This window comes from Saccoglossus kowalevskii, chromosome 7 (assembly GCF_978046115.1).
Source record: "Saccoglossus kowalevskii chromosome 7, keSacKowa6.1, whole genome shotgun sequence".
NCBI classification, from domain to species: Eukaryota; Metazoa; Hemichordata; class Enteropneusta; family Harrimaniidae; genus Saccoglossus; species Saccoglossus kowalevskii.
In genome coordinates, this window is record NC_140647.1 from 12,251,306 (window position 1) to 12,273,944 (window position 22,639).

At 35.0% G+C, this 22,639-nt stretch overlaps 1 protein-coding gene across 2 annotated transcripts in view; it reads left to right on the plus strand.

The window, feature by feature from the left end:
• LOC100376549 (serine/threonine-protein kinase tousled-like 2) overlaps positions 1-22,581 on the plus strand; it is a 31,764-nt gene extending 9,183 nt beyond the window's left edge. For both annotated transcript variants that reach the window (XM_085501098.1, XM_078008701.2), the window contains exons 10-18: positions 3,407-3,635; positions 7,197-7,376; positions 7,574-7,665; positions 7,755-7,844; positions 10,587-10,756; positions 11,167-11,308; positions 17,557-17,668; positions 18,477-18,584; positions 19,161-22,581. In XM_085501098.1, coding sequence (XP_085357224.1) covers positions 3,407-3,635; positions 7,197-7,376; positions 7,574-7,665; positions 7,755-7,844; positions 10,587-10,756; positions 11,167-11,308; positions 17,557-17,668; positions 18,477-18,584; positions 19,161-19,286 — 1,249 coding nt within the window. In that variant the 3' untranslated portion in view covers positions 19,287-22,581. The remainder of the gene's footprint in view (positions 1-3,406; positions 3,636-7,196; positions 7,377-7,573; positions 7,666-7,754; positions 7,845-10,586; positions 10,757-11,166; positions 11,309-17,556; positions 17,669-18,476; positions 18,585-19,160) is intronic.
• The last annotated feature ends 58 nt before the right edge of the window (positions 22,582-22,639 follow it).

Genomic DNA, 22,639 nt, shown 5'->3' on the forward strand with positions numbered 1-22,639 from the left:
CTGCTTCATCTACTGCCTGTATAGCACTCAACTTCTTTCTCCTCTGTCCTTCCATAAAACTTGGTTTTTTAAAAAATTTAGTATTTATTGATTTTCAGCCCCCAAGTGACTGTGGGTGGAGCATTCTTTGCGTCGAATATCGATTTCGCTTGTTTATGACCAATTGACATTTCATGGCATGTGAGGGCATCATGTCTTAAATTGGTACAGCCGGTTACAAACGATCCCTTTCCGTACTTATGGAGTTTGTCTGGTATTTTGCGGTTTGATAACGGCCCGTAAATAGCCCAGCAGATACGGCAATACACCGTATGATTACCGGTGTCATCGGTGACTAGCCCTGCGTACAGTGCTGTGTGTACGGGGACGCGTTCGGTAAACACAGCACTGTACGCAGGGCTACATCGGTGACCAGCCATTCTTTGAACTCCGTCTTCCAGCTTGGAACGATTTTGCGAGTACGTTTTGACTGGTCATACTCCTTATTTGCCGCAATTCTATCGATGCTCGACTTCTGTTTCTTTGTTGGAGGGTCTATCCCCAAAAAACGATACATGTTGTACGCGAAATGAAAACTTTGTAAACAAACTACTCAACGATAGAACTGGTCAGGGGTCACCGGAAGTGTCACTGCACCATGGGAGGTCACGTACCTATTATTATGTTAATAAGTCAATGGATTCCGTGTTGTGGGTTGAGAATGCGTGTCGGCAAGTCGCGATGTGCGACGGCAGTGCAATATTTTCATAGTTTTGGCTGATCACGTTTCTGTTTAAAATGTTTAGAGCACATATAAAGAATGGTAGCTTGTTTTTATTTTAATTTCGGCGGAAGAATGTGGTAACATGTTACCCGACCACCGGACAGGGAAGTTTGAAATTCAACCAGTCCGATACGAAAGTTACCCGTCTCGGGCGTGCGGACGGGCAGGAATTTCCTACACTGATCTTATTGTCTTGTATTGTCGGTAAACACCTCATTAGTTTGCAGCCGTTGGCTTTATGCCTACACAAGTAAATTTGCAAGAATTGTAGTAAATATTTGATGATTCATTATTGCTCTTGATTACTGTGGGCCGTAATCGGTGTTCTCCAGAGAATTTTAGGGCAGCAGTCAGGCAGCATTATATGGTAACAGGGTCACTACTTTGAGATCTTTCCCATAAAAAGAAATTCTACCTCAACTAATCTAACCTATGATTGTCAAGCTGTTATTTAACATATATAGCTAAGCATAAAAGCGGTACTGGTACTCGCTAGCTGGATATCAAATTAACATGGTTATGCGCTATGCTGGAATAATCGCTGAACTCAAGACTGCTTGAAGTCGATTATAAATTTGTGAAGTAAATTCAGTATCAATGAGTCTGTCATCACTTTTTAATTAGTTTTGAAATATATAGAATACTTAAGAGAGACAGTGTCAGAGAGGTCATACTACCACCACATCCAAGACTGACAATGCATGCATGTTTCTATAAATGACTGTAACTTACTGATCAAGCCGGCAATTCAGTTAAAATGTTTAGTAAGCACAATTAACCTGCATATTGAATGAGGAAAATAAATCACAAATGTACTATGTCCGAAACTAAAACAACTGCCATTTTTAGCTCCGCTGTCGACTTTGTCGAGCGGAGCTTATCATATGAGTGATTGTCCGTCGTCGTCGTCGTCCGTGTCAATGTTTTACTTTTTCGACTTCTTCTTGAAAACTACAAGCCTAAATGCTTTGATACTTGGTGTATATGTACCTTGGGTAGACCTCTCTTAGGTTTGTTCATTTCATGTTGATATCTTTAATTCTCTAATTTTGGTGAATATTTTTGTCATTTTTGGTAAAAACTGATATTTTCGACTTCTTGTTAAAAACCGCAAGTGCAATTGCTTTGATATTACATATATAGGTACTACATGTGGACCTCTCTCAGATTTGTTCATTTCGTGATGATATCTTCAATTCTCTAATTTTGGTGAATATTTTTGTCATTTTTGGTAAAAACTGATATTTTCGACTTCTTGTTAAAAACCGCAAGTGCAATTGCTTTGACATTACATATATAGGTACTACATGTGGACCTCTCTCAGATTTGTTCATTTTGTAATGATATCTTTAATTCTCTAATTTTGGTGAATATTTTTGTCATTTTTGGTAAAAACTGATATTTTCGACTTCTTGTTAAAAACCACAAGTGCAATTGCTTTGATATTACATATATAGGTACTACATGTGGACCTCTCTCAGATTTGTTCATTTTGTAATGATATCTTTAATTCTCTAATTTTGGTGAATATTTTTGTCATTTTTGGTAAAAACTGATATTTTCGACTTCTTGTAAAAAACCGCAAGTGCAAATGCTTTGATATTACATATATAGGTACTACATGTGGACCTCTCTCAGATTTGTTCATTTTGTAATGATATCTTTAATTCTCTATTTTTGGTGAATATTTTTGTCAATTTTTGGTGAAAAGTGATATTTTCGACTTCTTGTTAAAAACCGCAAGTCCAATTGCTTTGATACTACATATATAGGTACTACATGTGGACCTCTCTCAGATTTGTTTATTTCGTGATGATATCTTCAATTCTCTAATTTTGGTGAATATTTTTGTCATTTTTGGTAAAAAGTGATATTTTCGACTTCTTGTTGAAAACTGTAAGTCCGATTGCTTTGATACTATTCATATTGTTCATTTTCTAATGATGTCTTCAGTTCTTTAATTGAAATGTGCATTGCTAACAGCGGAGCTATCTCAGCCGATAGGCTGCTTGTTTTTACTGTTGACATGTGGTAATGCAAATTACCAGCACTTGCATAAAGCTGTTAAGGGGGAAAGTAAAACAAAGGATATGTTGATTTATATTGATGATTGTATAGTAATGAGTATTCATAAGTACAAAGTATTGTAACCAATTATAATAATATAAAACAATATTTTTTTAATTTAAAGGGTGTCATTAAATATAGTTTATCAATTTTTTTTTTCGTACGTTATGTTAATTTGTATGCAAATTAGCATAAGACAGTTTTTTGGGGAGAACATTGCTGTAATCAATTGTTACAGAGGAGAATCTTTGCAAACACTATTCAACGGCGTAAACAATAAAATAGACGTTGAAATGGTCACAGACATTCAGATGCTTTTTCGTAATTCATGCAAATTCAGAGCTTGGTACTTCACATAATAACCACATGGCTCTAATAAAGCTTCTTGGATGCTCCCACATTGTTACTCAAATAATAATGCATGCATAGGTATACAAAAACATCCGCAGCTAGAAATATTTGTAAATGACAAAGCAGACAGCTTTATCACTATGACTCCCTGTCTTGAAGATCTTGGTGAAATGTCTGCTACCATCTTTAGTTTGTATGTATGATAACCATTCATTTACATTTCAGACAACAAGAGAGCATATCTTCTGAGAGAGAAGAACTTGAAAGACATCGTAAATTGCTACTCAAGAGAAAACCAGGCAGTGCATCACAGTCTATTAGTAGTAAAAGTAATAAACCAAAAGCAAATGGTGGTGACGATGGTTTTCTCAAACCACCAGCACCATCTTTAACACTCCAAGAATACTATGAACAAGAAGAGATTCTAAAATTAAGAGCTGCTTCTCTTAAAAAAGTAAGCAAATCCGTTCTTCACTTGGGAGGGCTAGATTATATATTACATTTTCACATTTTTTAGCTCCGCTGTCGACTTTGTCGAGCGGAGCTTATCATATGAGTGATTGTCCGTCGTTGTCGTCGTCCGTGTCAATGTTTTACTTTTTTGACTTCTTCTTGAAAACTACAAGCCTGAATGCTCTCGTAGGTTTGTTCATTTCATGTTGATATCTTCAATTCTCTAATTTTGGTGAATATTTTTGTCATTTTTGGTAAAAAGTGATATTTTCGACTTCTTGTTAAAAACCGCAAGTGCAATTACTTTGATATTACATATATATGTACTACATGTGGACCTCTCTCAGATTTGTTCATTTTGTAATGATATCTTTAATTCTCTAATTTTGGTGAATATTTTTATAATTAGTCCCCGTTCGGACGAAGTCCGAAAACGGGGACTTATAATTTGGTCTCCGTGCGTCCGTGTGTCCGTCTGGAGTCATATCTCAGAATCCCTTGGACCGATTCTGTTCATTCTTTGCATGTGCCTAGTACTTTATGTGGGACATATGCACATGCAGTGGTTTAGCGATTCGATTCAAAATGGCCGACTGGCAGCCATCTTGTTTTTTTGAAAATGTTGTATTTTGGACATACTTTGTCAGTTTTCATTCAAACTTGGTACATAGATTATACATGTTAGGATACATGTCCATGATGATTTATTTCACAATTGGATCAAAGATGGCCGACTGGCAGCCATCTTGTTTTTTGAAAATGTCGTATTTTGGACATGCTTTGTCAGTTTTCATTCAAATTTAGTACATAGATCATACATGTTAGGATACATGTCCCCGACCGTCCGTGAGTTCCTGAGGAAGTCCGTCCGTCTGTCCGTGCGTCAGTCTATCCAACGTCATATTTCAGAATCCTGTGGACCAATTCCGTTCATTCTTTGCATGTGCCTAGTACCTTATGTGGGACATATGCACATGCAGTGATTTAGCGATTCGATTCAAAATGGCCGACTGGCAGCCATCTTGTTTTTTGAAAATGTTGTATTTTGGACATGCTTTGTCAGTTGTCATTCAAACTTGGTACATAGATTATACATGTTAGGATACATGTCCATGACGATATATTTCGCAATTGGATCAAAGATGGTCGACTGGCAGACATCTTGTTTTTGTTAGCTCCGCTGTCGACTTTGTCGAGCGGAGCTTATCATATGAGTGATTGTCCGTCGTCGTCCGTGTCAATGTTTTACTTTTTCGACTTCTTCTTGAAAACTACAAGCCTGAATGCTTTGATACTTGGTGTATATGTACCTTGGGTAGACCTCTCTTAGGTTTGTTCATTTCATGTTGATATCTTCAATTCTCTAATTTTGGTGAATATTTTTGTAATTTTTGGTAAAAAGTGATATTTTCGACTTCTTGTTAAAAACCGCAAGTGCAATTGCTTTGATATTACAAATATAGGTACTACATGTGGACCTCTCTCAGATTTGTTCATTTTGTAATGATATCTTCAATTCTCTAATTTTGGTGAATATTTTTGTCATTTTTGGTAAAAAGTGATATTTTCGACTTCTTGTTAAAAACCGCAAGTGCAATTGCTTTGATACTACATATATAGGTACTACATGTGAACCTCTTTCAGATTTGTTCATTTCGTGATGATATCTTCAATTCTCTAATTTTGGTGAATATTTTTGTCATTTTTGGTAAAAAGTGATATTTTCGACTTCTTGTTAAAAACCGCAAGTCCGATTGCTTTGATATTACATATATAGAGGTACTACATGTGGACCTCTCTCAGATTTGTTCATTTTGTGATGATATCTTCAATTCTTTAATTTTGGTGAATATTTTTGTAATTTTTGGTAAAAAGTGATATTTTCGACTTCTTGTTAAAAACCAATAGTTCAATTGCTTTGATATTACATATATAGATACTACATGTAGACCTTTCTCAGATTTGCTCATTTTGTGATGATATCTTCAGTTCTCTAATTTTGGTGAATATTTTTGGTAAAAAGTGATATTTTCGACTTCTTGTTAAAAACCGCAAGTCCAATTGCTTTGATACTACATATATAGGTACTACATGTGAACCTCTCTCAGATTTGTTCATTTTGTGATGATATCTTCGATTCTATAATTAATTTATTTTGGTGAATATTTTTGTAATTTCTGGTAAAAAGTGATATTTTCGACTTCTTGTTAAAAACTGTAAGTCCGATTGCTTTGATACTATTCATATTGTTCATTTTCTAATGATGTCTTCAGTTCTTTAATTGAAATGTGCATTGCTAACAGCGGAGCTATCTCAGCCGATAGGCTGCTTGTTTTTTTATGCGGTATCTTGGATGTGCTCTGTCAGTTTTCATTCAAATTTGGCACATACATGTACTTTATACATGTTAGGATGCATGTCCATGACAATTTGTTTCAAAATCTGGTCAAGGATGGCTGTTTGACAGCCATCTGACTTTTTGGCCTTACTACTATATTTCCACAATTTATGTACCATTTTCATTCGTATTTGGCACATATATCATACATATCTGTGTTTCATAATCAGATCAAAGATGGCTGAATAACGACTGTTTTTATTTTGGCCATATTACTATGACACGAAACACGTGTTTTCATGTAAATAAACAATCTGTTGTATACGCCACTTGGAACTCAAGTTTCAAGGACACGCTTGCGACAACCCCTCCGCTTTAATATGACAAGCACAAAGAGAACTTAACGCGGACTGTGTCATTTTCAATGACTTGTTTTTGGTAAAAAGTGATATTTTCGACTTCTTGTTAAAAACCGCAAGTCCAATTGCTTTGATACTACATATATAGGTACTACATGTGAACCTCTCTCAGATTTGTTCATTTCGTGATGATATCTTCGATTCTATAATTTTGGTGAATATTTTTGTCATTTTTGGTAAAAAGTGATATTTTCGACTTCTTGTTAAAAACCGCAAGTCCAATTGCTTTGATACTACATATATAGGTACTACATGTGAACCTCTCTCAGATTTGTTCATTTCGTGATGATATCTTTGATTCTATAATTTTGGTGAATATTTTTGTCATTTTTGGTAAAAAGTGATATTTTCGACTTCTTGTAAAAAACCAATAGTCTGATTGCTTTGATTCTTACATATATAGGTACTACATGTGGACATCTCTCAGATTTGTTCATTTTGTGATGATATCTTCGATTCTATAATTAATTTATTTTGGTGAATATTTTTGTAATTTCTGGTAAAAAGTGATATTTTCGACTTCTTGTTAAAAACTGTAAGTCCGATTGCTTTGATACTATACATATTGTTCATTTTCTAATGATGTCTTCAGTTCTTTAATTGAAATGTGCATTGCTAACAGCGGAGCTATCTCAGCCGATAGGCTGCTTGTTTGTTTTATATTTTCACTTTTTCAATGGAAATAACAAAGTTAAAACCTTGTAAATAATTAATGCATTTACAGTTTATCATTAGAACGTATCATGTCAAATAAAATGATTAAAGTTACTTGGTGATGTATTAACAAGTAATGGTTGTCTTCTAGGAGGAACAGGATCTACAAGTAGAACTAGAAAAGCTGGAAAGGGAACGCAATTTGCATATACGAGAATTAAAACGTATACACAATGAAGACCAGTCCAGATTTAAAGACCATCCTGTACTAAATGAACGTTACCTATTATTGCATTTACTTGGTAAAGGTGGCTTTAGTGAAGTTCATAAGGTATTCACAAAATTCTGCCTAGTTCAATGTGTAACAAAACATGAGTCATGATTGCAGAATGATTTGTTCTTGTCACCAGTGCATGCTCACACAAAATGTAAACAAGTGTATTCGTCTGTATCACTACAGACAAAATTAAACGTCTTGATAACAGTTAAGGATCCTAACATACTTCCTGTACTTACGTGTTGTTACAGGGTTTTGACCTGAAAGAACAAAGGTATGTGGCATGTAAAGTTCATCAACTAAATAAAGATTGGAAGGAAGATAAGAAAGCTAATTACATTAAGTAAGTATCTTAAGTGAATGTCATTACAAGTTAATGCTGGATAATATGTCTATGCCAAGATAACGATATTCTAAAATATCTTCTTCCAGGCATGCTTTAAGAGAATATAATATTCATAAAACGCTGGACCATCCAAGAATAGTTAAACTGTATGATGTCTTTGAAATTGATTCAAATTCGTAAGTATTTACAATAATAATTAGTGTATTGTGAGAAAGCAGGAATTCAACATACATTCCATTCTTGTATCTTCATTGTGCATTCAACATGTATGTTGTGTATGCATTACCACACATATCTGTTTTCTTATTGGCTCACATGCAATGATTCTAACATTACAGCATTTCGTTTAAATGCAATTGGTATGTGAAACTTGAATGCCTAAGCTTTTAAAAAATAATGTTGTATTGTTTTTTGCGCACCTCTTGTCTGCAGTGCTGTTTCTGGAGAAAGGGTGACAGTATGGGAACGGGGCAGATCTCAGTCATCACTCTCAGGGTAAGAGAAGAGATAAGTTGAGATAGACAACTCATTTCATCTTTTGCTTTCTACTCATACTTAACTGAATTGATGATGACTGAGTCGCAACCATCTGTAACTTGCAAAATTCCTCTTAACAATAGAAGGGTGGTACAAATAAAACAATGTTTCTGAACTTGTTTTAACTTTAAGTTGCATTCATGAAAATTAAGATTATGGCTTATCAAAGATGTGTCAGAGAATACGTTTATGAAATTAGTTTACAATCAAGTTGACTAGTGATGTTTCATTAATGTTTCCAAAAAAAAAAGTTTACTATTAAAAATCATCCCTCACAAACTGAACAGTGAATTAACCACTGGACTAGAGCACTTTAAACAGACAGGTCAAAGTTGTTATATACCTCGTATTGATATTAGGAAGGACATTTAGATGGTAGATAAGACTGGATAATATCACTATGGATGGAAAATTTCAGCATCATTGTAATCATATATTATAATTTTATTTGCACATCTAAAAATGTTAAACAAAATAGCTTTGACACACATTTTTGACATAAGCTTTTAATTAATTTGATAAATGCAGCCAGAAAACGACTGAGAGCATTATGTTAAAGGGGAACCTTCCGAGCTCAGGGATTGCACCAAAAAATCATGGGACACTAGTGTTTATGTTGTTTACAATGTTAATCTATCTTTTGTTATCCATTGTAATTTTAATCCAGAAAGTAAATTTGTTGTAAGACAACTGGAAGTGCCCCTTTAACACATGACCTTCTGACACTGCTATATACCATTCATATTGACTATCCATGGCGATGTTCAGCAGCCGATGCTTTAATAGATAACCACAGCTGCAATAATATTCCATTAATATGTGAGGGTTCTATCATGTGTGGTTGTCAATATGCATTTTGTACATATTACACTATTCTATCAGCTTGTATTATTTCATAAGATAGAAATACAAACATCCAAAGCTTCTCGCCGAATTTGATAATTACGACTGTCACTTTGTTATGATGATTATGCATTATACAACTGGTTCTTGGTTTTTTAGTCACAAACTTATATTATGAAATCATGTAGATAAATAGTTGCGGCAGTTTGTACAGTCATGTAGTCATTAATTAGCTCTGTTATAGGGGACAAAACTGTCTGCGTATTGCAAATAAACATGTCAGAAGATCATTATGTAGGAAAAAAGCTCAGTGCAACTGTATTAAGGCACATCACTCATGCCGTAGTCTGATTCACTGGAATGTAACAAAAAATGTTGAAAATTTCAGTAGACAGCACCAAAAACTGTAACAACTCTACAGATTTTGAATACCATGACAAATCAGTCTTGGGTGGCACTTGTTAAAACCTGGGATGTGATTTCAACTGATATCAACATGGCTGCATACAAGTTAAAAATCATTGCTATGTTTATCTTTAAATGTTTAGGATCCATTTTGAGCCATTTGCAGTATAATTTTGGCTTTCTTATTGTGGCTAGTTTTTGTACATGTATGTCATGCACAAGTGTAAAATGTTGTGGTATTGCGGCATTGCTTTAAAAAAAAATGTTTGCTCTATATAATTATATGTGGAATAAAAGTATTGATTGTGTGCAAGGGGAACTATGTTGGTCAGTTCAGAGGTCACACACTAACGAGTTACTCAATTAAAATCTCATTTGTCAATTATTAATACTGATGTGGGGGGATTTAATACTATAGGCTCACTAATCATTCCATAAGTCAACCTTTTACTTTTTGTTTTTAAAGACTTATTTATGAATTATTAAAATTTAATTTAAATGAAAACATTACATATTAGTCAGTAAACATTGGCTTTGTTCAGTTAAATTACAATGGTGAATATTTTATGCAGTCTTTCACATGGTGTTTTCAAGTAAAATGGGAAGTTATTGGTTTTTTTGTCTCATGGTTTGCAAGGGTGATTACTAAATTCCAATTAACACATTGAAGCTCACACAAATGTTATTCCATTCAAATATGTGCAGCATGGTGCCACTATATGATAAGTGTTAATGTTTAATGAAACACATGGTGTCTGTTTTGTGTATCAATGGCCACACCAACAGTTGTATTCAGTATATATTCATTCAAATATTTTGACTATGTGTTATTAACATAACATAGAACAAATGCAGATTTTTATTTGAGATCTGGGTGAATTATTGTGTCGATGCAAACCTGCCAGCTCGTAATTTGAAGTGAAACCATTACCGTGTTGACTAACTCCTTAACCAATATGTGAAATATCCATTGATTATACATTTACTTGGTCACCCTGGGTGCTTTAACTATTTACTTTATGGCTATTTCTGCTCACAGCTCAGCTCTGTTTTGACGGTCATGGGTGTTTTTATATACAGTGTAATTACCAATGTAATTGTAGGAATTTCATTATTTTTCTCTCTCTCTGTAGATTTTGTACAGTTCTAGAGTACTGTAATGGCAATGATTTGGACTTTCATCTGAAACAAAACAAAATGGTGCCTGAGAAGGAAGCCAGGTCAATTATCTTACAGACCGTCAGTGCCTTGAGATATTTGAATGAAATCAAACCACCTATTATACATTACGATTTAAAACCTGGTAAGTTGTGAATTCTTATTTATATCGTTATTCTTTTGAGCATCCAGATACAGCTATGCTGATCCTTGTAACCAATACCGGTAACTTAATGATGGTTTGCTGGTTTTAGTATCACATGATATTTTCGTCAGAGTACAACATACATTCTGCTGTCTCATTCATAGCCTGTTGTAGTTGCACTTGTACGTTTCAAGACACAACACTGTTGTAGTCAGGTTGAACATAAAGCTACAGGTTATTGATAGGTCATCATGTCATACTATATCCCACATACCTGCAGTCATGCTATGCTGTGTCACATACTGTATAGCATAATTAGCTTTCAGGGTAAACCCAAAATACATCACTCAACAAAGCTTGTGAATGTTCTCACTATGTTTGTAGTACTGATCTAATCAATTGATTTGTAGGTAATATACTCCTGGGTAAAGGATCAGTCAGTGGCGAGATTAAGATTACAGATTTTGGATTATCTAAAATTATGGATGATGATAATTACAATTCTATGGAAGGTGGTATGGATTTAACTTCACAAGGTGCTGGAACATATTGGTAAGTCATTAATCTACCGTAAAAACCTGCAAATAAGCGCCACCCTCAATTAAGAGCCACTCAGTGAAAATTTGTTACATTTGACCCTCCATTAAGAGCCACCAAGAGTTGAGTGGTTTTGTCAATAAGAACCCTGAAATGTGCGCCAGCCGCCCGGTTGTTTACAATCAGGCAGACACCGAGCTTGTCGTGCCTCACTTCCACCCTGCATTGTTTATTGCCCCATAGAAGGTGTGAAACAAATATAGATTATCCCCATAGCTTGCCTGATGTCCAGTGTAATTGAGAACGAAAGAATGATAGACGAAAGAAATGCACTGAGAGCGTGAATGTGACTGTCAACTTGTCCATTTTATATTTCTGACACACAATCGACCAATTCACAAACTATTCAGTAGTAACTACTAGTATGTTTTTTGCCGAAACACCGAAGGACACGTTGAGATATTCATTGTCAATGTTGTCTTTATAACCAAGTAAAGAACGTCACAATTTTAGAACACCTTTATCGGAAAATCAGAGGTATCGAAAATACATTCTCACAGACGGACCGGAACAGGAAGTCAGCAGAAAACAAAAGATTTTTTCCTTAGCGTGGGGGAAATTTGGTTAGCGTGGGGGAAAATTGGTTAGCGTGGGGGAAAACAGGTTAGCGTGGGGGAAAACAGAGGTGTTAATCCGGTCCTGGCAATGTTTGAAGGATTGTGACGTAGCTCCGACTGTGAGAATGTAATGATTACGCAGCCCACTCTCGATGATCGTGATTTTGGGTTATTTTTTGCATTTCATTTGAGACGTTCGTTTTGGGGTGATTCGAGACAAAATGTTCAGGGAAGTAACAAAATAACTGGCATTAGTTTGGGGAGGACTCTTGCCGAAAATAATCAAAATTGAAGTCGAATGGAATAGTTCCACAAACTTGCGCGATCAACTTGTCTTACAGCAAAGTAAGTCTACGTGACCCGCCTGACCCAAATATTTAAATTAGCTACTTGTGAGAATTGAAAATAATCTGAACTTGTACCAATCAGAAAATGCCTTGTAACAGGCCTGGGCATTCGTGAATGATTTCGTCTCTCCGATTGGTCACAGGAAATTATTTTTAATACATGTAATTGTAACTTTCTCGGTATCGTTTCGTATTTGATTATATAGGGGTGGGGCTATAGTTTGACCCTGTTTGCGTGGACTGTGAAGTACATGAATATCATTAACATATCATTATAAGCTGGCTTGATTATGACACAGGAAATATAAACCAAAGCTGTACTGTCATACGTCTAGCGCAATTAAAACAATGCCCAAGTACCCAAGCTGTAAAAATCTATAGAAAAACGTGTTCTTATTTATTGTTTTTGCCATAAATACAAGTGATTGGGCATCATTTTTTTCATTCGTTCCATGCTTGCTTTGCAAGTATGTCTTCTCCTGTCGCTGTTGGTCAGATCAATTCTATCCGAAACTATTTTATATCGTCACCAAATCAACAGCCACAGCCACACAAGTTATTCCCAGTTTTCAAGAAAAAAGTTGGCCGTACCAAACTTGATAAACAATTGTACAACGGAAGTACAAGTGATTCGAGTTTTGGGTCAGACACTGAGAGTGCTACCAAATCCAACTTCAGGCATCGCTACGCATTGTCAGTGAAACGTGACTTCAGGCATCGCTACACATTGTCGATGAAACGTCGAATCGTCGTATTTATTTGACATTTGTTATTCCTATAACAGTATTTTTACAGAATAAATTAATTGCAATGATACATCACTAATAATTACTTGTCTGTTTTGGTTGTGTGTGTGTTTGCCTATCCCTAGACTGGCGCAGTTGAGGCGATTAATTTGTTTTTGTAGTTTAAATAAAATGAAAAAAAAATCTGAAATGGAGGGTGTTAGCGCGAAATCACCCCCGACTGGTTTATTCTGCAGGAAATTCATTGCTATTAAATATTCATGATGCACATATTATAATGATAAGGGCGTGGAAATACGTGCATAATGAGGTCAACTTGGTAAAGGTCACACTGCAGGCCCAACATGGCGGCACGTTGAAATTCAAGTTTGTCGTAGTCGTTGTTTCTAATTCATCACAATGTGTAAAAAAGTAACTTGTACTAGTCGTAGAATTAAAAAAATATTGACTGCTACAATCAGCCGACGTCTTCTCGGTCAGAGGTCAGTTGAGACGCTGTGATTGGCTCAGATGATTGTCAATTAGAACACTCATTAACATAATTACCCGTTGAAAAATCTATGGGTTCCTGCAGCGTCAATAGAGGGCCATGCAGAATAAACCAGTCGGGTGATTTCGCAGTTGCAAGGGATTTTGCGCTAACACCTCCATTTCGCAATTTATTTAATTTTATTTAAACTACAAAAACAAATTAATCGCCCCGACTGCGCCAGTCTAGCCTATCCCCTTCCCTATTTCACAATGAAAAAGTTTGATGACCCTGGTTTAAGAGCCACTGGCCAAAGTTGTCAAAATATTACCTCAAATAAGTACCACCCAGAAATGAAAATGTTACAAAGTGGCTCTTATTTGAGGGTTTTTACGGTACCCATCATCATTCAAGTAGATATTTCAATTGCATATTACATTGTTATTGACTCAGATGGACATATTGAATTATAATCATGAAATTATTAAACTTAGAGCAAATACTATAAAATCTGTATTAGAAGCCACGATTTATATTATTAAAATGTACAATGCAACAGAGGGGATGAGGTTTCTATTAGAGCATCTACACATATGAGAAATGATGAATTTGTGATCCCCAATTGTTAAAAAAGAATGGGTGCAACTTTTTTTAGGGATGCGGTTCTAACAGATTTTACGGTAGAAGTTGCAGCTCCTACTAATATGTGCTACAATACAACAGGGGGTATGGCTCTTAATACAGCACCTACATGACATTATTTGGTTTTTGACTCCCATGTGCGAAGCACAAAATGGGAGTCTTTGCAGTTAGTGTGTCTGTATGTGTGTGTGTATGTGTGTGTATGTGTGTATGTGTGTCCGACTGTTCCACTGCTATCTCAAGAACCATTCATCGGTTTTTGATGAAACTTGGTGCATAGATGCTCTGGGCCAATGCGCAGATTTGATTAGGTTTTGGTAAAAATCCATGCTCGTTAATTACCTAATTTGCATGATAATTAGCTAATTTTTAGCTGTTCTATGACTGTTCCACTGATATCTAAAGAACCACTCATTGGATTTTGATGAAACTTGGTACATAGATGCTCTGAACATATGCGCAGATTTGATTAATTTTTGGTAAAAATCCGTGCATATTAATTACCTAATTTGCATGATAATTAGCTATTTTTTAGTGGTTCCATGACTGTTCCACTGATATCTAAACAACCACTCATTGGATTTTGATGAAACTTGGTACATAGATGCTCTGAACTAATGCTAGGTTTTGATTAGTTTTTGGTAATAATCCGTGGATACTAATTACCTAATTTGCATAATGATTAGTCAATTTTCGGTTTTTCCACTGATATCTCAAGTACTAATCATCACATTTCAATGAAACTTGGTACATAGATGTCATACGACACTGCACAGACCTGATAGTTTTTATGGTAATATCAGTACATATTAATTACCTAATTTGCATAATTAATTAATTTTCAGCATTTGATATAAGTAGTTAGCATTACATTTCAATGAAACTTGGTACTTACATACTCAAGGACTATGCAGAGATTGATTGTTTTCGATAAATATTTGTGCATATTAATCACCTAATTTGCATAATTAGTTAATTTTCAGCTTTCAAGTACTAATCATCGCATTTCAATGAAACTTGGTACATAGATCCTTTAGGACTATGCAGAGACCTGATTAGTTTTAGGGTAAATAATTGTGCACATTAATTACCTAATTTGCATAATTAACCAACTTTCACACTGATATCTCAGGTACTATACATCACATATCAATGAATGTACATGGATGCTGTAGGACAATAGACAGACCTGAATAATTGTGGGTTAAAATCTGTACATGTTAATTACCTAATTTGCATAATTAACCAATTTTAAGCTTTCACACTGATATCTAAAGTACCGTAAAAACTCCAAAATTTCGACCGGTTTTAAATAATTGGTGTTAGAAATGTGACGTGTTTTTAGAGTCAAAATTAAGGTGCATTTTCGAACGGTCGAATTTTTCAGAATAGAAATCAGCAAAAAAAAATGGGGATGATAGACAGTGTGCTTCATTAGTTTTTAAAAAATGCAATGTCCGTCAATTGACGTAAACTTCCTCATGTTTCACGGTAAAAGCAAAGGTCGTGGCCGAGTTGTAACTCAAAATCTAAACAAAGTCATCAATCAGTGAGTATTATGACAAGCAAAACAAAACATCAAGACGCGGAGAAGAGGTCAGCACAAAACTAATAGGTCAAAAGACAAAGCTGTCTCGCACTACCTAGGAAAACTTGCGAATGTTCGAAGTACAGGTACCCATTGGACAAAAGATACATGGAAGTTTAGCAAACTATCTCCCCGACCCAGTGCAATGTATCCGGTTAGAATCAAAGCTCACGTGTCCCTTATTTGAGGGACCAAATTCTGCCGTAAATTCGCCCTTGGATTAAAAAATAAAATGGGATTTAAGAAAATAAAATGGGACTTTTAAGGTGTATTTTGGTGTCATTTTTCGGACATTTCAATCAATCCTGCCGGCTAAAATAGAGTAAGTTTTACCGTAGTCATTGACGTCTGTCTATTCAAGAGTACACGTGTATGATTTTTATCGTGACTAGCGTGAGCAGGTAAGCTTCCTTTCGAGAATGAGCTGTTATCACTGTGAACAATGTTAAATTATTCTTCAGATGACCAGTTTATTTTTTAAAAACATCAACATCAAAATCAAAATCCAAGCCAAAATATCGTACTACAACATCAATCTCTTCCACATTGCGTTCAATAACATTAACATATTTAAATAAGCTGTGGTAATTTGAACACGTCGGCATCATCCAGCTTTTTGATTGGTTAATTAGCGATTTGACCTATTTGACCTAAGAGAACATGGCGGATATCCTACAGCATCAAACGTTTATACGAGACCGGAATCATTCGCTTACGATGAAACTAAGTTGACTTTTATTTGTATTTCATAACCATTCAACAAATTTATTTTGCGTACATTATTATAATCACTACTGAGTACAGTAATAATCAACAATTCAGAAACGCAGCATGCCGAGATTTTTGTGTTCGTTTTTATTTGAAACTTCGTTTATTTAGAATATATTTTCGTTACCAATAAAATAAAAATCTCTCAGTCAATCAGAAACCCGGATTCATGCCTTTGAGGAAGGTCCCGTTTGAACGCTCACATCGGGTTTTTTTTCGTTTGGGGGAAAACTAAAACTGGTCGCAATTTTCGAATAAGAATGAGTCGGCAATTTTTAGTGGAGTCGAAAATTTGGAGGTAAATAAAACACCGAAACCCGGCAAATAAACAGGCGACCGAATTTTTAGAGGGGTCGAAATTTTGGAGTTTTCATGGTACTAATTATTCCATTTCAATGAAACTTAGTACAAAGATGCTCTAGGACAATGTACAAACCTAATTAGTTTGGGGTAAAAATCTGTTCATATTAATTCCCTAATAAGCATAATAATTCATAATTTTTTGGTTCTAATCACATTTCAATTAAACTTGGAGACATAGATTTTCTGTTACATTGCGCAGACCTCATTAGTTTTACACTCAAATCTGGTCATATTAATTTTCTGATTTGCATAATTAGTTTTCAGCTAAGTAATTTCGAATTATATTTAATGTGTCTCCAATACTCTCAGCACATGGGAGTTCTTTCTAAGCTTTCTTTGATTAATTGTTCACAAAGATTGGGTGCTGCTTCTTTTTGAGATTTACCTTCTAATACAGATTTAACAGTACTTCTCGCTGGCATTACTGGCTATCTTACAAACAGGAAAAGTATGTGTATCTCGATAAAATCATCATACTGCTTTCCTGCATACTTCACAGTATTTTCTCATTAACATTGTATACAATATGTTTGTATATCATATGTTGTGATTTTTTCTTGTAGGGTAATGTTTTATTGATAATTTTGTTCTTTCTTCTCTAAAACTACTCTTTGCTGTGAATTATTGAGTAAGAATAATGAACTCTAACTTATTCACAGTTACTTGGATTATATAATATATTTCTAATATTATACTTAATAATTTTGTTCATGTTTTTTTCAGGTATTTACCGCCAGAGTGTTTTATTGTTGGTAAATCTCCTCCCAAGATATCGTCTAAAGTCGATGTCTGGTCGGTTGGTATTATCTTCTATCAATGTTTGTATGGCAAAAAGGTAAAATAACCACCATATTGTTTCTTCATTAACACAGATTTTCTATTCTCAACAAACATAAAAACAATTGATAAATGTTATTGTTGAGTCCTGATATTATTTTATTTACCTTCTCATTTAAGTTAGTATTTTATGGCATTTTTAAAAATATGATCATAAGCAATTTTTGAAATATTCTTCATTAATATTATTTTTAAATGCTTAACATACATTTTGTATTTGTTCTATTACAAGTGCATCTCCTGATAAAGCACACTGATTACATTTTGTATTTAATATATTACAAGTGCATCTCCTGATAAAGCACACTGATTACATTTTGTTTTTGTTCTATTACAAGTGCATCTCCTGATAAAGCACACTGATTACATTTTGTATATGGGATAATAAAAAAAGGCTTATTGTAAAAGGGTAAATTATTCATTGGGTTTTAATTTTGCTTATTTCGCTGACTGGAAAATGCACTAAATTAAAACCCAGTGAATATGTTAAATTTCGCATTAAAACGCGTTATCTAAATGATAAAACAGTGAATTTAAAACCCACTGAATGTGTCTGAAATGGTAAATCAGCGAAATTTAAACCCAGTGAAAATTAGTCATTTTTACAGTAGTTTGAGTATGGACATGCATTGTTATTTATATAAGCAGTTACACAACTAATAGATCACATAAGATTTGAGAATCTATTCACCACATCTTTAGCATTAGTTCGCCATCTATCTGGGTTGTGTGATGTGATTGTGCTGTTTTGTTTGTCACTCTCACTGTTATCACTATTAATGGCATCACTATTTACTTTGTTTCAGCCATTTGGCAATAATCTTTCCCAAGCTAGTATACTAGAGCAGAATACTATTCTTAAAGCTACCGATGTGGATTTTCCATCCAAACCTGTTGTTAGTAACGAGGCCAAGGTGAGTTGACATCCCTTTTTCAGAATAGTTTGAGTTCTCTGTTTATGTGTGGTGAGGATGAGGGCATTTTTCAGCAGATACTCATAATAAGCGATGCTTTTTGTCTGCTAAACACAGCACACTCGATAACTTGATGCAACACAACAGCACTTTGATATTTTCCTCTCATACATGTAAATATCTTTGAACATTAGTATGTTGCCATGGTTTTTCATATTATATGAACTTAATTTTCCGTTTTAACAGATATGAATTTTGCCAGGATATCCTGATTTGTAAAGTAAATAAACAAAATTTGTTTAGTGGTATTTTTCCATATAGCAACAAATAGCTCATTATTACAATTTTGTTGATTTATCATATCAAAAATAGATAATTTACTTCAGTACACATTGCCTGAAATTAAATATTTTTTTGGGTATAAGTTCAGGGTTAAATATATCACGTCGAGCCCACTCGGACTCTATCTGGATGGCGCGAGGTGAAACTTGCGGAGACTTGATATATTCCATTGCTAAATTCAGTCTCTTTTAGCAATACACCAAAGTAATGCAATTCTTTTGTATTTGTTTGTAGCATTTCATTAGGAGATGTCTGGTTTACAAAAAGGAAGAGAGAGCAGATGTACCCATACTATCAAAAGACCAGTACTTACAGCCGGGAATTAGGAGAACACCATCTACTAGTACAGCGGCTAGTTAATAACAATAGCCAACCCTGTTGGTTATTGACACTGCCACTCTTCCATTTACTGATTTTAACAAGATGTATCATTTGACAACCTCCTATGGAATACGAATGGTTTCAAATCATTTACATTAGTTTGTTTTGAAAAAAAAAAGAATTATGCTGCAATGGGTGGGATGTACATGGACGATGCACAGCATTGACTGTTAGTGTGCTGGATTGATCAGCTGAACATGTTGAAAGTCGGATTGGCCTTTCTTTAATGTACAGTTTCTACTCGTTTACGATACCCAATACACACGTTACACAACATGCAACCCCCACACCACCAACCGATGCCTCTCCAATATCGTCATCTTGTACACAAATCAGGTTTATTATGTGCTAGCAGATCACCACGTATCAATCAAGACATCATGCCAGCCAGCCAGCACCAGACACCAATTTGGTGTGCTATAGAATCTATGTCTACCACAGCCAACCAGCCAACAACAAACAAACAAGCTCACATTCAGTCAGCAACACACAGCTGCAAGCAAGCCAGCAATAGCATCCAAGCTAAATAGCAAGACACACACACAGTCAGTCAGTCAGCCAACCAGTCAGCAACACACAACTGCAAGCAAGCAAAAGCATCCAAGCCAAATAGCAAGAGACACCAAGTTGGTCAGCAATAGAGACAGCTTGTACAGCAATTCCTGTCATGTATCAAAGGCTTTGAATATAATTGCAAAATTCAACACATCACTATAGTGTGTGTATGTTGGACATTGTTGTTTAGATCAAACCTCATTGTTTTCCAAGAATGGCGACTTTTCCAATGACCTAATAGAAAAACTTAACTACATAAATGCCCCCCCCCCCCCATAATATTTGTTCTTTTGTTTTGTGCTCTTCATTTGTGTGAAAACTTTCAATGACTTGAGCAATTATGACCATAGAATTTCACATGGTGCATGGTTGAACCCAGTCGTGCTCATAATCTTAAATTGAGCAGGTATCAGGTCACATAGCTAGTGGCTCTCTTCGCTTAGAGTATAGTAACTCATGCAGCACTTGCATAACTAGCCCAATAAGATACTGTGCATATTCATCTTTATATATTGTTTCAGCACCGTTCACCGGATTTGGTGGACTTCAGATTTGTCACAACACAGAGTTCATTTGTTGAGGTACCGGTACTTATTGTCAAACCTCGCTGTTGATGAGGCTGAACTAAGAGGACCAATAATTGGCAGTAAATGTATCCATGAGGAAATAGTTCTAATAATCATAAATTTGGATAATTGAAGTTGTATTGAACAAGAAACAGACTCATTAAAAAGTAATAAATCTACGTTATCTAGATTATTGCACCACCATCTGAATTAAGAAATTTCATGTTTTATTTCATTTGCTGAATTGAATCTTGTGTCAGTTGACTGATTAGATAACCTTAACAGTAAAGACAATCAGAAATCGTCCTCTTTGTCAAATCCTGCCTTAATTATAATCTTGATTTGTCTGCAGAGTCTGCCTACATGTATTTTTTAGAAAAGCACTTGTGTCGCCAGTATAACTGTACCTGGTGCAAGATCTGCATCCTTTTCATGGTCAGATTGTTTCCGATCTAAAATCTCGATACAAACTGTTTTATGTAATTTCACCCAAGTGTGGCATTGCTTGCATTTTGCTGAAGCTCATCGAGTGTGCAAACAAATGATAACATGTCTGCTTTGTGGAAATCAGTGAGGTTAATGCGATTGAGGAAGAGAAGTATTAACTTATGTACGCAGTATTCTTGTACTAGCCTTGTATTAATTCTAATTAAGCCTGTAAGATATTATCTCAAGAATATAACAAAGTATACCTAAATAAGTATGGTGATTGTACTGACAAATGTGGTGCAGAGGACGATGTCAACCCTTACTGCCTAAGTTCGTACTTTGCGGTGTACTCGTGTTAAGCCTATAATTATGCATCTTTCTTTGCAGAGACTATAGCCCAAAATGGTAATATAAATCATTTTGCGCTGTGTAAAAGCTGTTGCTGCAGTGCCTAGTGTCATTAAAGGAATGTGTTCAAATGTAGAAACATTAGTCTGGAACACGTTCAATACTTGTGCAGTAAACTCCATCAGATTGATGTTAAAATGATTCTTTCAGTCCGTTTCTAATATGAATACAGTGAGATGAACATGTAATATTTTCAATTGCTGAGCTAGAATTGACAAAATGGCAGACAGGATAAAAGACTTGTGCATGAAAAGAGGTGGTTAAATACAAATTTGTAAATAGACTTGTGGTGCAATTTACACCCCCTCCCCTTCCCCTTACACATGTCTCTAACCAACAAACAACCTATTCATATTTGATGAATGTATATATTACTGTGGGTGGCTTTATTTTAGGTTGAAATAATTTTTTCTAAAGCAAATTTAATTGACGCACAAAAAACTACAAACAAAAATAAAAGTATCGTCGCTGGATATATTTGTTTAGCAAAAATGATGTCCAAGTGAAAATGTTTTTTTTTAATAGTGATTCTGTTTTATTTATTATTAATATGCAAGAGTGGGCCATTGGTGAGTTGTCATTCTGCAATGAGGTTCCACTAATTTATTGGTGCTGTACTTGTGTTTTGAAGCCAATGGTTTTACAAGTAATTTACATAATTCAAATGGTGCATTCTCAAATTAGAGTATTTGTGTTAATGCAAACTATTGTCCTTATCAGGCTTTCATCTATGCTCCACCCCAAAATACTCTCCATTGTTGTCCAATTATGTCATTTTAAAATTAAATTTTCTGTCATGAAAACATGCTTTTAGGTAAATTAGTTCACACAATTTCAAGCAGTTCTGTTTTGTGAATGTCTGAATAAAGCTGTATCTATATTTTAGATTTTATCATAGAATAGTTCTTATATTAGAGTTATTAGTTCACTGTGTACACGAGCCTGGTTACCCTCCTATCTTGTGGGTCTATCAGCCTTCTCAATAACAGTCTGAAAAAATGCTTGGCAATTGCCTCTGCAGTCAGTAGGTATCCATAACACTGATTGGTTGATAAATATAGCACAACTTTCAGTTGTATATATTTCTCCAAGCACTGTTCCCATTGGTAGTTGTAAATATTAGTTAATGAGCCAAATCTAGACATTTCCAGACCGTTATGGAGAGGGCCAAAAACCAACAAAATAGCAGGATGGTTTTTTAATTTGGTGCAATGTATTATTAACTGCGACTGAAACAGTACTGCTTGCCTTATTCAACAGTGAAGCAGAATGAAGGGTGTGATGACATTTTTGAATAAAACATTCTGTCTTTCAAACATTCATTTTCGATCCTCTGGATACAAAGAAACACATACAAGGTAGTTTTTATTATCT